The sequence below is a fragment of the Microtus ochrogaster genome, chromosome 10 (assembly GCF_000317375.1).
Source record: "Microtus ochrogaster isolate Prairie Vole_2 chromosome 10, MicOch1.0, whole genome shotgun sequence".
In the NCBI taxonomy this organism is placed as follows: domain Eukaryota; kingdom Metazoa; phylum Chordata; class Mammalia; order Rodentia; family Cricetidae; genus Microtus; species Microtus ochrogaster.
The window spans coordinates 24,582,953-24,599,116 of NC_022016.1; the positions used below are offsets into that span (position 1 = coordinate 24,582,953).

The 16,164-nt window shown below is 38.1% G+C and overlaps 1 protein-coding gene across 3 annotated transcripts in view; it reads left to right on the forward strand.

Annotated features, from left to right (window-relative positions):
* The window catches only part of Dennd4c (DENN domain containing 4C), a 98,375-nt gene that overhangs the window by 60,304 nt on the left and 21,907 nt on the right, over positions 1–16,164 (forward strand). For 2 of the 3 annotated variants that reach the window (XM_026781963.1, XM_026781962.1), the window contains exons 14-21: positions 322–357; positions 449–579; positions 2,905–3,037; positions 6,977–7,183; positions 8,438–8,566; positions 9,856–10,000; positions 10,244–10,390; positions 15,256–15,375. In XM_026781963.1, the coding sequence (XP_026637764.1) occupies positions 322–357; positions 449–579; positions 2,905–3,037; positions 6,977–7,183; positions 8,438–8,566; positions 9,856–10,000; positions 10,244–10,390; positions 15,256–15,375 (1,048 nt within the window). The remainder of the gene's footprint in view (positions 1–321; positions 358–448; positions 580–2,904; positions 3,038–6,976; positions 7,184–8,437; positions 8,567–9,855; positions 10,001–10,243; positions 10,391–15,255; positions 15,376–16,164) is intronic. The other variant, XM_005352701.3, reaches the window with a different exon arrangement.

The following is a 16,164-nucleotide window of genomic DNA, read 5'->3' on the forward strand; positions in this document are numbered from 1 at the left end:
TTCTTCTTCTTCTTCTTCTTCTTCTTCTTCTTCTTCTTCTTCTTCTTCTTCTTCTTCTTCTTCTTCTTCTTCTTCTATCAGGATTAAACATTTTTTAAAAACTATTGAACTCAGAAGTTAAGAGCACTGGCTCCTCTTTCAGCGGATTTGGGTTCAATTTCCAGCACCTATATGGCAGCTCACAACTGTCTGTAACTCCAGTCACAGGGAATCTGACACCTTCATACCAATGCACATGAAATAAAGTTAAATAAATTATTAAAAAAAAACTATTGAATTCAGTAGAGGCTTTCACTAAGAATTTTTCTTTTCCTCTTTCAGTTGTTTCCAGATAAAGGTGTAGAGAAAACAGACAAGGTATGATTTTTTTTTCTTATATTGAAATGTCAAGTTTCAGAATTAGATATTGCTTATATGCACATTAATTGGAGAACATACTTATTTTCAGGTTGATTTGGATTCAGCAGAAGACACCAGATTGATAGAGCTAGATGATTCACAGAAAAGTGAACACACTGTATTTATAATGCCCCCGGAGCCACCTCCTGATGATGGAAGTCACTTGTCACCTCAATACAGGTAGCATGAACTTTTTAAGAGCTACTTGGACATAGTTAATTTTAGTTTTTGCCATTACTAAGAGATGCACTTAGTAATGTGTGTAGGGAATTTCTATGTGGATACTCTAACATTCTATGGAGTTGCCACCAGGCATTACAGCATAGGACGAGCGTCTTCTCGGAAGGGAAGTCAGACGTTAATATCATTCACTTAAGTGTTTTACCATATTTTAGTCTTTAGAGTTTCTGAAGAAAAAGTTTTGGTTTAGTTTGGGTTTTTTGTTTGGATTTGTTTGTTTGTTTTTGAGATTCCTCTACTAACTTTAGTTTTAAACCTGTAAAATTTTTGAGGTAGTGAGATAAAGAAAACATGAAAGTAGAGGGCTAGGGATCATTCTGTGTTTAAGGAAAACCTAACAGATAGGATTTAGATGAGAATCTCTTCAGAAATTACAATGAATTTGTTTTCATTTTATAATCATCATGGTACATAGTTTAATAAACTTAAATGAAATGAGAAATCTAACGTGGTTTTTGTAATAATCTTTGTTTTATTATTAACTTCAGATATATGTGTATATTGTAAAGATGAGTTCCTTTTCTTTGTAACCTGTTTGCCTTTAATGACAGGTCTGAACATTATTCTGTGCTATCAAATTTTTTCTTGCTTTATGATTTTAATGACCACATTGTATGCAGTTACTGTAATGAATTTACCTTGTTTCCTGTGGATTTGTTCATAGTTCTTTGTATCTTTGCAGACATGTTTTTTTGTTTGTTTGAGGCTATATTTCTATAATAATTCTCTAAAGAAAAGTCAGGGACCTTTGTAAATAGACTGTAATCTCAATAGGGCTAAGTGAGACTGAGTTATACCTGTAATTGAGTGTCTTAATCAAATGCTAGTTTGATTTGATGCCAAAAAAGAATTCATTTTTATTTTGACTTGTATGGTTGAGGCTTTTAGTTCTGACACATAAGGCACAATCAAGTAGGGAAAGGTAATCTTTCCTAGAAAAAAATTTGCCAAAGTAAATCAAACAGTTTCCAAGGAGATTTAGTCATACAAGAAAAAACAAAATACAAAAAAACCCAAAAACCACTTAGCTTTTTTAGCATTCAGAAAACTTCACACCATAGTGTTGAACAGAATCATTTTAACTTACCCACTGGAGGCTGAGCTGCAGTGCTGGAGTATTTGTTAGTATACCCATTTTGATGACATTTGCTAGTGATTAGAATAAGTTCATTTTTTCCGGGCGTGGTAGCACACACCTTTAACCCCAGGATGCAGAGGCAGGCATATTTCTGTGAGTTTGAGGCCAGCCTGGTCGACAGTGTGAGTTCCATAGCAGCCAGGGCAACACATTAAAAACCCTTACTTGGGGCCTGGGAGTGAGAGGGTAGAGGGGGGGAATGAATTGGATGAATTGGGGGTAGACAGAATTGGACAGATAAGTCCAGTTTTTTTGTTTGTTTGTTTTTTTTTTTTTGGTTTTTCGAGACAGGGTTTCTCTGTAGCTTTGGAGCCTGTCCTGGAACTCCCTTGGTAGACCAGGCTGGCCTCGAACTCACAGAGATCCGCCTGCCTCTGCCTCCCGAGTGCTGGGATTACGTGCGTCCAGTTTTCTTGAGAAACACTGATTCAATTTAGTATTCATTTTAAGGAATTAAGCAAAAGTATTAAAGATACACATACAAGGAAATTAATTGATGATATTCTAAAGTAACTGAATAATATCCAGCAGTGTAAAGAACTGGTTAAATCATAATAAAAAATAAAAAGACTAATTTTTAAAATACTTACATAAGGCCGGGCGATGGTGGCGCACGCCTTTAATCCCAGCACTCGGGAGGCAGAGGCAGGCGGATCTCTGTGAGTTCGAGATCAGCCTGGTCTACAAGAGCTAGTTCCAGGACAGGCTCCAAAGCCACAGAGAAACCCTGTCTCGAAAAAAACCAAAAAAAAAAAACTTAGATAAACTAATGTCTTAAAGACAACCTTGATTATAAAAATATACTAGCTGGTATTTCAAATATAATTAAACTTGAGCATATGGATTTTATTTAAAGAGTTATGAATTTCTCTTTTTAAGTAAGAAGTCAGAGATATTTCTTTTCAGAAACTGGTTGAAAATAACAAACAGGTGGGAGCAGTTAGAGTTCCATATAGAACATTCTGTAGCTTCTAGCTGTCGTTTCTCATATTTTGAAACAAATTGTAAGGAGTTTTCAAGAATATTTATTGGATATTTGAGGTTTAGAAAATCTTACCCGAATACCGAGTGGTTGAAGAAATTGGTGGATTTTAAATCAGCAGTTCTGTTTTTGATTTTTATTTTAGTTACACATGCTTTCCAATTTTGGATCGTAAGCTTTTTGACAGCCCACAAGAGCTGAAACTGTGCTTCAGTAGACATCCTCCTGGGAGCAGCATCACAAACAGTCCTGCTCTTATGGCTAAAAGAACCAAACAGGTCAGATCCTCCCTATCCACCCTTTCCTTGTTCAGTGAAAATGTAAAACGTGTGTGTGACATGCAGCTTGTGGTATAGAATCCTCAGCAGCCCTTGGAAGGCACCCTGTGGCTGTCGTGAGTTAAACTCTATTTCTTGTATTCTACTTGAAATTAAAGCTGAAGTTTAAAGCACTCATTTATATTTAAAAGTAGTCTTGGGAACCAAACTTGACTTAAGAAAACAATATAACTTTTTTGGACATGGTAGCACACACTTTGAATCCCAGTACTCAGGAAGCAAAGACTGGAGGGTCACTATGAGTTTGAGGTCAGCCTGGTTTATACAGTGAGTTCCAGGCCAGCCAGCACTACATAGTGAGACCCTGTCTCAAAAATTAAAAGAAATAAAATAGAAGGTATATAACAGCCTGACAGAGGTGGCACATGCCTTCCTTTAATCCCCGTTCTGGGAGGCAGAGACAGACAGATATCTGAGTTCCAGGTCTCCCCACACACACCTTTTTTGTGATATAATCCATATACCTCACAATTTACCCACTTAAAGGGTATATAATTCAGTAGCTTCTCTTCCACTCTGGGACTCAAGGTTGTGCAGCCACCACATCAGTTAATTTTAGAGATGCAAATAACATAACTCCAGAAGAAAAGTCCACATCTTTTAGCCATTAGCCACTGCAACCTTTCTCGTAAAACCCTCTGTAATCATTAGTCTGTTTTCTGCCCCTACAGGTGCAATTTATTTATTCTAGGCATTTCATAAAGTAGAATAATGCAGTATTTCGTTGTGATTGTCTTCTTTAACTTAGTATCATCTTTCCATCCTTCAACATGCATTAGTGTTTCATTTTGACTGAATAATATTCCATTGCATGCATATAGTAGTTTATCTGTTCATATGCATGCAACAGTTCTTATTGTTGGCTACTGTGAATAATGTTGATGTAAGTATATGTATGCGGTTACCAAGTTGATGTTTGTTTTCCTGTCTTTCTAGTCTATCTAATAGTAGAGCTGCTATATTTATTAAATGATAATTCTCTGTTGAATCTTTTAAGGAAATGCTAAGCTGTTTTCCAGAATGACTACACTATTTTACATTTTCATTAACATTGTGCAAGGGTTCTGATGTAATATGGAGGGGGGGCCTGCTTGTTGTTTCTGTCCTCTCACCAGGTACCCCACAACTGTTTAGCCCCAAAGAAAAATCACAAATAGGTCTCTATAAGTTATAAAGCTGATTGGCCCATTAGCTCTAGCCTCTCACTGGCTAACTCTCACATCTTGATTAACCCATTTTTCTGATCTATGTTAGCCATGTGGCTCAGTACCTTTTTTCAGTGGGGCAGCTCACATCCTGCTGCTTCGGTGGTCTGGGCAGCAGTGGCAGGAATCAGCTTCCTCCTTCCCAGAATTCTCCTGTTCTTGTTACATCATTTCTACTTCCTGTCTGGTTTTCCCGCCTATATTTTCTGCCTGGCCAATCAGCGTTTATTTATAACATGGTTGACAGAATACAGACAATTCTCCCATACCATTCTGATATTACCGTTTCATTTTTAGTTCTTATTTTCTGCCTTTTAACAATTACTGCTATCTGGTGAATATGAAGTGATACTTTACTGTAGCTTTGATTTGTATTTCCTTTGTGTTTTATGTACAGTACAGCAAATTCTACATAAAGGGGAGTTAAACACAGGACAGCCTAGATAGATATCTTACTTTACTGCAGCATCTGATATAGAAATAAGGGATTAAGCTATGATGAGATGTATTAAAATAATGTCCTTTATACACTGATATTTTGAGGTTCTTCAGAATAAGTTGAAATTATGACAGTTCTTCTGCTGCAGCCTCCTGAGTATTGGGACTACAGGTATAAACCACAGTGTCTAGCCTTGGACCAGTTATTTTTAAACCTACTGCATGAGAGAATCAATGTAGACAATAAACTCAGAAGGGAGAATTAAGTGGAAATCCGACAAGAAATACTCTAGGGCATCTTAATTGTTAGTAGTGGGAAGAATGAGGAAATAGTGCTTCAGACTCCAGGAGCCTGAGAAAAGGGAGGCACCTGCTGTGCAAGCCTGAGGGCCATCTAAAGGCGGAGAGAAGAAACGGTTCTACAGCATTGTTCTCATAGCCCGTGTACATACGTACGCCCATTTTACACACACGCACGCACGCACGCACGCACGGAGTGCACTAAAAAGTTAGGAGTATAGAACCAGACACCACGGTGCATGCCTGTAATCCCAGCATTTGGAAGCAGGAAGATAAGGAGTTAAAATGGAGATCATACACTTGCCAACAGGTAGTGTAGAATAGTGTAAAATGTTGCTATAAACTCAAGTTTCTTAAACTTTATTCACTTATGATCCCTTTTTACCTGAGAATTTTTTTATGTGATTCCAGGCAGCATAAATTTTTTTTTTTTTTATTGAGGATTTCGCCTCCTCCCCGCCACCGCCTCCCATTTCCCTCCCCCTCCCCCGATCAAGTCCCTCTCCCTCATCAGCTTGAAGAGCCATCAGGGTTCCCTGACCTGTGGGAAGTCCAAGGACCGCCCACCTCCATCCAGGTTTAGTAAGTTGAGCATCCAAACTGCCCAGGCTCCCCCAAAGCCAGCTTGTGCAGTAGGATCAAAAACCCATTGCCATTGTTCTTGAGTTCTCAGTAGTCCTCATTGTCCGCTATGTTCAGCAAGTCCAGCATAAATTTTTTAAAAATAATAATATAATTATATATGTAATTTTACTTTATGTTAGCAACCAGAATAAATTTGCATGCGAATGAGACGAATGTCCTTGTTCATTTTTACATGCAGAATCAAATCTAGACAGAATATACAGCATGTTCAGTGTTTTTCAAAGTTGATCAGTACTTTGATTTTATACTTCAGTGCTGAAAATACCACTTTACATAAATACATAGTACAAAATAACAAAAATATGTTTAGGACCAGTTATTGGAAATTCTGTCTTAATCCTAAGCCAAGTCAAGCAGTGACTTTTTGTTTTTAAAATAAAACTCAGATCAGCAGCCCATACAACAGTTTTTAAAAGTAAAACATTCTGATGCAATACAGTCCAAAAGTAAAATTGGATGTAGCTCAGTAGGTAAAGCGTTCAGTCTGCAAGCATGAGGACCCAAGTTCTGGCCTCAAAGCCCACGTAAAGAGCCAGATGGGGTGGTGCACCCTTGTAATGTCATTACTGGGGAGGTAAAGACAAGAGAATCCGTGGAGCTTACTGGTCAGCCATCCTTGTCTAATCAGAGAGGCCGAGGCTAATGGGAAAACATACCAAAACATAAAAAGCAGGGTGGATAATACATGAGAAGTGATACCAGAGGTTGACCTCTGGCCTTCACAGACATGTGCACACAAATATGAACATGTGTCCAAAAAAAAAAATCCTTGCTTGATGTTTACATACTGAGGAATTGTCATAGGGAAATATTAATTTTTTTTCTTTCTGCAATTGGGCCATTGTGTTTTTATAAGAACAAGGAACTACATGTGATATAAAAATACTAGATTCCTAACATTAAACTGTACTGAATAAACAGTAAAGGCATTTAGACACACCTGTTGGCATTTTTGATGTGATAGCATGTCTGGTGCAGACACATGACGGAGACATGGAATCTTTATAATCTGATTTTGAATTACTCTTTGGTCATTGTGTACCCAGACAGTTTACCATTGCCATGGTTTTCATGTCTTTCAGATTTACTTACACAACTCCCATTTAGGGTTATGTCCTCAGTTTAAGAAGCTGGGCTATAAACCAAAGTTCATGGAATCATATGGTACAGAACTAAAACTATGAAATGTTTCATTTTTAAAATCTAAGTTTACATTAAAATTTTCCCTTTTTTTCTTCTTCACTCATATAATGGGTTTTGATGAATACAGTGATATTTATTCTCTTTATAGGAGATAAAAACAGCTCATAAGTTGGCGAAGAGATGTTATATGAATCCACTACAATGGGCCAAGTGTCTTTTCAGTCACTGTTACAGCTTGTGGTTTATCTGTCTCCCTGCCTATGTTAGAGTTTCTCACCCTAAGGTCAAAGCGCTCCAGCAGGCATACGATGTGCTTATAAAGATGAGGAAGACAGACGTGGATCCACTGGATGAGGCAAGTACAAAACAAGCTATTACCCTTTTTCTTTTTTTGCAATGTAGTGGATGAATTGAGGGCCTTGCTTGTGCTTGACAAGTGTGATATATCCCTCGCCCATGCTGATATATGTTGTTTTGTAATTTTAAATCTGCCAGTTATGGTAATACATGATTATAATCCTAGCACCCGTGAGGCTGAGGCAAGAGATTGTCCCAGCTCTCAGGCTGGCATATCCTGGACTACGGAGCAACATCCAATCTTAAAAATAAAAAACAAAAAGGAAGGTAGGAAAGTTAGTTAATTTAGCTCTTAGTCAGCCAGGCATGGTGACACACGCTTTTAATCCCAGCACTCGGGAGGCAGAGCAGATGGATCTCTGTGAGTTCTAGGCCAGCGTGGTCTGCAGAGTAAGTTCCAGGCCAGCCAGGACTGTTACACAGAGAAACCCTGACTTGAAAAGTGATAAAACAAAGAAAAACTTAGCTCTTAGTCATTTTAAGACATGCCCAGGGGCTGGAGAGATGGCTCAGTGATTAAGAGCATTGCCTGCTCTTCCAAAGGTCCTGAGTTCAATTCCCAGCAACCACATGGTGGCTCATAACCATCTGTAATGAGGTCTGGTGCCCTCTTCTGGCCTGCAGAGATACACACAGACAGAATATTGTATGCATAATAAATAAATTAGAAAAAAAAAGACATGCCTAATCATTTTCATGAAGCAGTTATGATAAAACTATCATTCTGCTTTATGGTGCTAATACATCTTGTTTGTTCAGAATATTTGTTACTGAAACCCTTTCCTATGCCTCTGTCAGTCTTTTGACATTAGTTTACAAATCCCACCTGCTAAACAGCCATCCTGAAACTCCTGTTCCTTTAGCATAGAATGTAAAGCATACTGATTGGGACAAAGGATATTTTAACCATATATTTGGTTTTAGAAATGAAATTTTTTTACATTATGGAGAATATTAATCTTTTTCATAGATTTATTTTCTCCAAAAGATGAGATGTGCCTGAAATAGTTAATACTGTTAATTATTATCTATTAGGTTGAATAGGATTTGTTATTTTATTTTATTTATTTGTTTTCTAAGACAGGAGTATTTTGTAACCCAGGCTATCCTGGAAGTCCCTATTTATGGGAGAATGGTCCTGAACTCCTCCCACATGACCACCACACCTGGTTACATAGTGTCTTTAAATTCTCTGTAAGTCTAAGTAAACAAATAATGCTAAAGACTAATGCTTCGCTGTTCCTCTTGGTAGGTGTGCTATCGAGTGGTGATGCAGCTTTGCGGACTTTGGGTTCATCCTGTGTTAGCAGTGAGAGTCTTATTCGAAATGAAAACTGCTAGAATAAAACCAAATGCTATTACTTATGGCTATTATAATAAGGTAAGTTGTAGTAATGCTAGGCAGGGCACTATATTTTATTTATTTATTTTTTTTAATTTTTATTTTTTCATTCAAAAATTTACACTTCCTCCCCTCCTCCCATTCCCCTCCTGCTCTCTCCCTCCCCCTCCCTGCTTAAGAGAGGGCAGGAACCCCTGCCCTGTGGGAAGTCCAAGGGCCTCCCCCCTACATCCAGGCCTAGGAAGCTGTGCTTATTATCATTTGTTAAACTTCACTTAAGAAGAGGTTATTCTCCTATCTTCATCAACAGAAATTGTATAAATTGTAAATAATATGTTTTGGAATGTCTCCTTCAAGCTAATTAACATTTATATTATATCATTTACTAATTTTTGTGATGAGAACACTTAAAATCTATTCTTACCAACTTTCAAAATGAATATATTATATACTAGAGTTGCCATGTTGACAATAGGTCTCTTAAATTTATCCCTCCTGTCTAACCATGGCCCAGTATCTCTTTACTGCTCCCCACCCCTGCCCCTTGTGCATCACTAATTGTGAGTTCACCTCTTTGATTCTGTGTGAAAGGCAAGATCCTGTTTTACCTAACATAATGTCCTCAGGGTTTCTCTGGTTTATTGTGAGAAGATTTAGGTTTTTTCTTTTTCTTTTTTTAAGCTTAGTGTTTAATTGCATATATATGCTCCATTCTCTTTATCCATTCCTGGACATTAGGTTGGTTCCATATCTTGGCTACAGTGAACTTTGGAGTACGGCTGCCTATATGAAATACTGATTTCACTTCCTGTGGATATATACTCAGTAGCTTAAGGGGTTTGTTGTTGTTGTTTGGTTTGGTGTTTTTCGAGACAGGGTTTCTCTGTGTAGGTTTGGAGCCTGTCCTGGAACTAGCTCTTGTAGGCCAGGCTGGCCTCACACTCACAGAGATCCGCCTGCCTCTGCCTGTCAAGTGCTGGGATTAAAGGCATGCGCCACCACCACTTGGCCAGTTTTTAGCTTTTAAGGAACTCTCATATTGTTTTCCTTTCTGGGTTTACTAATTGATACTCCCATGGTGCAACATTCTCTTTTCTCCACATAGTCATTCTTTTAAACTTAATTTTTTAAAAAAATTTAATTTATTTTAAATTTTTAATATTTATTTGTGTGGTGGTTAGAAGACAGCTTTTGGTTCTTTCCTCCGACTTAGGGTTCTGGGTTATCAGGCATGAGGCACGTACAGAGTATGCTTGTGCCCACTGTGGCAGCTCACTGGCCCTAAATAACTTTTTTTTTTTTAATTTTAACTTTTCTTTTACCTTTAGGTAGTTTTGGAGAGCCCATGGCCCAGCAGTACTCGCAGTGGTATTTTCTTATGGACGAAAGTACGGAATGTTGTACATGGTTTGGCCCAATTTAGGCAGCCACTTAAAAAGACTGGGCAAAAATCACAGGTCTTTTCAGTATCAGGTAACACATATGATTGGAAAGATATTTTTACTATAGGTTTACAGACATGAAGTTTTAATTTTATGAAGTAGAAAGCTCAATTCTGTTTGATATTTTCATTTATAACTAAAGATAGATTTCCTTATGGTTTGGTCACAGAAATCTGCAAAGTGTTGTGTAATTATAAATTAACTTGGGCCATTCGTGTGTAGTTTCAGCAGTACCAGTACATGAATTATTGAACTACATTGTCCTTATCTTTAGCTCCCCAGAATGCTGCAGGTGGAAGTGATGGGGACACAGTGAGCCATGGCAGTGTGGATAGTTGTAACGATGCTAACAGTGGGGAGCACACAGTCTTTGTCAAAGACTTAATCAGCCTTGATTCCATTGACAATCACTCTAGCACAGGTACTAAAATCTGTATTTTACTAACCTTTCATTTCCTACTGTGTAAATGTTTCTTTTTCAAAAAAAAAAAAAAACCCAAAACTATTTTCATAAAGGGAATGCTTTGAAAGTAGTATATATTGCTGAGAGGCTTACCCTTCTGCACTTACTTCCTGCAGTTTCAAACTGACTTTGAGGTGCAGTGTACATTGCGCTAGCATGGTATGCTTTTATTTGTTCATCCTAAGTTTATGAAATTGTCTGAGACAGTTGACAGGGATCACAACTTAGTAAATGTGAACATTGATGACACAATTTATAAATCTCTTTTTCATTAAGTTGAAATTTTAACTTACAATTTTGAAATTATGGGTGCCTGAAAAGGGAAGAAAATAAGTCATTTTGAAAAAGGATGTGTGCATTTAGGACTTCTGTTTGAGAAGTAGAAGCAGCATACATGTGTGTAGCCACAGGCACAACCTCCGTGTTGAAGTCAGTGGCTGTATTGAGAGCCCACTGGGCTGTGTATGTGCTGCACATCCTCCTGTGTTTGTTGTCTGGTCGCTGGTATCCCAGGCCTCCTAAGAATCCAGTCTAGTTCCTGTGCTCCCTCTGATGACCTTGTCTCAATGACTGAAGTTTCCTTTTCTCTGCTCTTTGTTGCTCTGCTTTTTACTCTGTGCTGTTTCTTGGTGCTGCATTTGTCCTGGGCTGTCAAGGTGTGGGGCAAACAGACTTTTGTGAACTGAAGCTATGGATACACGTGTGCTTTAATTCTACCCTTGAATGTTAACCACTTCAGGTAATTTCCCATTTATTAGGTTAAAGTTTGCTGACATTCAAGGGTGGGGGAAAGATACTTACTTGATTGTATTTTTTAAGTTTATATTTTAAGGGACAGTTTTCAGTTTCTTGGCTTTTCTTTAGATAAGGGTAGCCATATATAGGCTTTCAAAAATCTCCATGTAACAATTTTTGACCAGTTTACAAACATTTGTTATCTTATTTGGAAATAAAGTATGTTTTGCTGTAATGAATTTTTAAGATTTGTTTAAGTATCGTTGCATGAAATGGTATCATGGGTTTGAAAGAATCCATTTTTCAGTTGTTTGAGGCACTTACTTCTTTCCACAAGTCTGCTTAGCTTTTGTGCCTGAAACTGCCTTGCTACAATTACAGAAGTGTATGTGCACCACTGAAGACAACATGCGTCTGGACATTGCCATCCTGTTAGTAATTAACCTTTTCAACCCTGCTTGTAACTTAACAAGAAACTTTTATAGGACTTTTTTTTTTAAGATTTTGTTTTATTTTATGTACATGGGTGTTTGTTTGCGTGTTTTATGTGTGCACTGTGTGTGTGCCTGGTGTCTTGAGGAGGCAGAAGAGAGTCTGGAGTTACTGAGCTACTGTGTAGGTGCTGGATCTTCGGCAAGAGCAGGAAGTGCTCTCAACTGCTGATCCTCTTTCTTGCCTACCTCCCCCTGTGACTTTTGTTTTAAAGCTATCTTGTTTCATCTTTTATTTTTCCTGATACTTTGTTATATTAAATTTTCTTTTGTTATTTTATTTTGTATATTATTTGGACAAAATAATGTTTCTCATGATATTTTCATATGACTATATAAAGTTTTTTAAAGTTAGCTTTATTTATAAAGAAGGCTAAGTATGTAATTTTGATATAAATTCAGTTTGTGAGGAATACTAATGAAAGGAGATACATCTTCATCTTTCCTAATTCCTCAGGTTTTTAAAATTATAAAGGCAACTTAATCTTTTACTGAAAACAGAAACAAAAACAATATCCTAGTTTTTTCTCTAGCAATTACGGTAGTTAGGATGATGCTATAAAACCTTTTCATACATTTTTAGCTTTGTTGTTTTATTTTGTATGTGTAGATGTTTTCTGCATGTTTGTCTGTGCATCACATGAATGCCTGCACCCCCCGAGGCCAAAAGAGGGCATTAAATTTCCTGACACTGGCCATGTGGGTGCTGGGAATTAAAACTGGGTCTTGTGAAAGAACAACAGTGCTCTTTACTGCCAAGCTGTCTCTCTCAGCCCGTTAGCTGAATTTCTAATGACTAAACAGTAGATACTAAATGGCCAGTGGCCATGTGTCCTAGGGTTTCTAGTGGAGCCGTATAACACTTGGAGTCTTCAGCAGCCTGTTGCCTGCACTCATTTCTTTAAGCATTATCTTGTGGAATCTTTCCACTTTGTGCCCACACAGAGGCACTGAGCTTCTCAGGACTCCTGGTTTTACTCTTTCCTAGTCTGTTCAATTCATGACACCGTATTTCAACACCAGACTTTCTAAGGAAGCCAACCAAAAAAAAAATATTGTTTGTTTGGTCTGGGGTTGGGTGGGGATTGTTGGATATAGGCAGTGTGCCATCGCACTAGTGTGGAGGACAACTTGTGTGTGTCGACTCTCTCCTTCCACCATGGGAGTCCCGTAGTTGACAGGCTTGGGGCATGAGCCATTACCTGCTGAACTCTTTTATCAGCTCTGAAGTTAGTGATTCTCAATAGCAGTGATTAAGGACTCCAGTACCCAGTCCCTTCTCCTTAGTCACCTTTTACCTGACATAGTTCCTCGGTGTTTCTTTCTGACAATCTCATGTAGCTCCGGCTAGTCTGGAACTCATAGAGATCTACCTGTCTCTGCCCCCTAGTGCTGGGATTAAAGGTGATCACCATACTTGGATGATCAGTATTTATTGGTTGTGACTTGTTAACCTTGTTGGAAGATCCATTTTGTTTTGTAGAATGTTCTGTAGTTGATGTTTTATATTTCCTTTTGGTTAGCTTAGGTTCTCAATATCCATTCGTGTGCTGCATATGTGAGGTTTTGTGCCTATCTGCCCTTCATAAGTAGTGTTAATTTTGGTCCCTTGATATCCATGTGGTCTGGTTTCTCTGTGTAAATATCTTACCTCATTTAGATCATAAGCTATTTTAAGGGGACTGGGTAAACTATGAGACCATTGTAGTAATATCTTATTTTTTTAATCATACTTTTTAAAATTAGCATCCATTGATGATGTTCTCTGAACCAGTCTTTACTACGGTAGTTACAACTTGGTGATTTTACTCCTGTGTTTAGAAGATGGCATTCTAATATTTTCAGGACAGTCTGTTCTCTTTTTTTCTTATCATCAGCCTGGGTTTATTGATTGCTGTATCACCCATTCTCAGATTACCTCAGGGTTGGCTCAGTGGGTGTTCCTTTAGATTTGGTTATTATGCCTATTAGGTGTGTGTTATAGTTCCTTCTGGGGCAACAAACCCTCTGTCTCATTTTTGTACCTCCCTTGCTCAGCTCAGGGATTATTCTTCCCTCCCTTGCCCCAGCAACCCCCAAGTTGTGTTTAGTTCATGTCCGGATCTCAGTGTGCTTGCTGCTGCACCAGGTGTTGTGGCACTGCTTTTAGACTTTCCAGCCCAGGACTGCAAACATCATATGCAGATGTTTTCAAATGTCTCTGATTCCAAATCAGTGCCACAGGATTTTTTTTTTAGCCTTCGGTTATTTCTTTTCTTTCTTTTTTAATTGGTGGGGGCTGGTAGTGGTTGAGTGTTTGCTTTGCATACACTGTGCTCTGAATTTAGCTCCCAGTACCACACACAGAAAACCTATGTTCTCCCGTGCTGAAATCCTTGTTTCCTGATTCATTACATATAGTTGTTTGCTCAGTCCTATAGCATTCATAAGGCAGCTTCGAGGATGGGGGAGGGGTTGGGTTGGGTGTGATAAAGATACATTGTTAACAAGTATGAAGTTGTCAAAGAATAGATTTTAAAATATCAAATGATTTTTCACATTCACTCTACACCCCCCTCCCCACAACCTACTGTTGTGTAGGAAACAAACCTACTTAGCTTTCCATATTTAGAATGTGAATGGACTCCAAGTATAGTTTTTAAAGGCTAAATTTGAAGTTAGGTACAGGTGACACCTGTAGGCCAGAGGGCAGCAGAAGGATCAGGAGTTCAAGGCAAGGCTCAGCTACATATGGAATTTGAGGCTAACATGGGTTATAGGAGACACTGTCAAAAGACACAAAGTTCAATACAGGGAATGGCAAGGTAGCACACTGGGTAAAGAGATAGTTGCTGCGAAGTCTTATGACCTGAGTTCAATCTTTGGGACCATATGGTAGAAAGAATCAACTTCCGAATTGTTGTCCTGATCCCCACATATGCACCACCCCCAATGCATGTTAAAAGATATGTAATTTTAAAACCTTCAGTTCAAATGTTATGTAGATTACCCTTCTTTTGACCCATATAGTAGGTTTATGTTATTTCAGGTATAGTATTAGTTGGCTGTATCAGTTTTTATTTGCATCACTTTTAGAGCCCCCCAATTTTGTTGATTTAACTTTTTGAATATGTAGAAATGTATTAAAAATAAAATCAGCTCAGGAAACCATACTTTAGGAAGTTTTCTCTTTGTTAAAAAAAATCTGTTTTTCTCTACCCTTTGTAGATAAACTTTTGTTTTCTTAAAGTAAAAATTTTATTGCCTTTTCTACATTTCTTTTGCAAAAGTAGCTCAGTTCTTTTTTTTTTTGTCTTACCAAAAAGTAAATAAATAAAATAAAGAAGACAATATGCTATAGACCCTCTTCATAAGAGAGTCAAACTGCTTGTCCAAATTGCTTTTAATTTTTAGGTGAGGAAGAGAAGGTCTGGTACTTTCAACTGTAGAACTGTCTTCAATATGTCCTGCTCTTCTCAGCATTGTTTATCATTATTTTTGAAATGTGTCTTGTGAGAGTTATTTTTATTTTATTTATTTATTTTTTCTGTTGAGTTTAATTGTATAGATCTGTGCCATTTTCTGTTTATAGCTGTCTTTTAAACATCTTTTAAACAGGCGGTCAATCTGACCAAGGCTATGGGTCCAAGGATGAGCTAGTAAAGGAAGATGCAGAGGTTCATGCACCCGAAGAGCATGTGCCACAAGAACTGGCTGCCACAGAGCTGCACATCGAAGGCACGTGCTGATGCTTGTGAGCTTTGTGTACAAGCACGCTCAGATTGTTTTATCATACTTGATAATTTCAGCAGTAATTAAGAACTTAAGACCTACTTCCTAAAGTAGACTTTGATAATCTCTAAGGTTTAAATTTTAGCAGACTTCAGAAAGTTTGTAGATCATCCTTAATTTTGCAAAAAGTGCCATCTATTGGGTAATTTTTGGCAAAACTAGGACTAAATTTTGTCCTATTTTGATCTTGAGCTGCTGTTTCTCCTTCCTCTGTCTTCAGAGTGCTGGGACAACATGCATATGCCAGTCACTACGCCCAGCAAACAATAAGACCAAACTTCTGAGCTGTCAAAACTGACGCTTCCTGTTCTTTTCCCTCCCAACTCTGGAACTGAGGGTTATCCCCAGTCTTAGAAGGCAAACCCTTTGCATTCTCAGGCCATGGGTTCCTTTGAATTTCGCATCCCTGCTACCTTCCCACCCCAGACAGAGTTTCTCTGTGTAACAGCCCTGGCTTTCCTAGAACTCACTTTATAGACCAGGCTGGCCTTGAACTCAACAGAGATCGACCTGCCTCAGCCTCTCAAGTGCTGGGATTAAAGCCATGTGCCACTGCACCCAGCTGTAGCAGTTATTTTGTGCTCCAGAGTTATAAATAAGCTACTTGACAACGGAAGAAAGAGAAGTCAAGGCCAAGGGCTTACTTGATTTACTTAGAAATGTTCAAGTTCCTATTATTGAGTAAACAGTCGGTCAGTACTCTTAGTATTTATGGCATAAAATAAGCCAGATAGA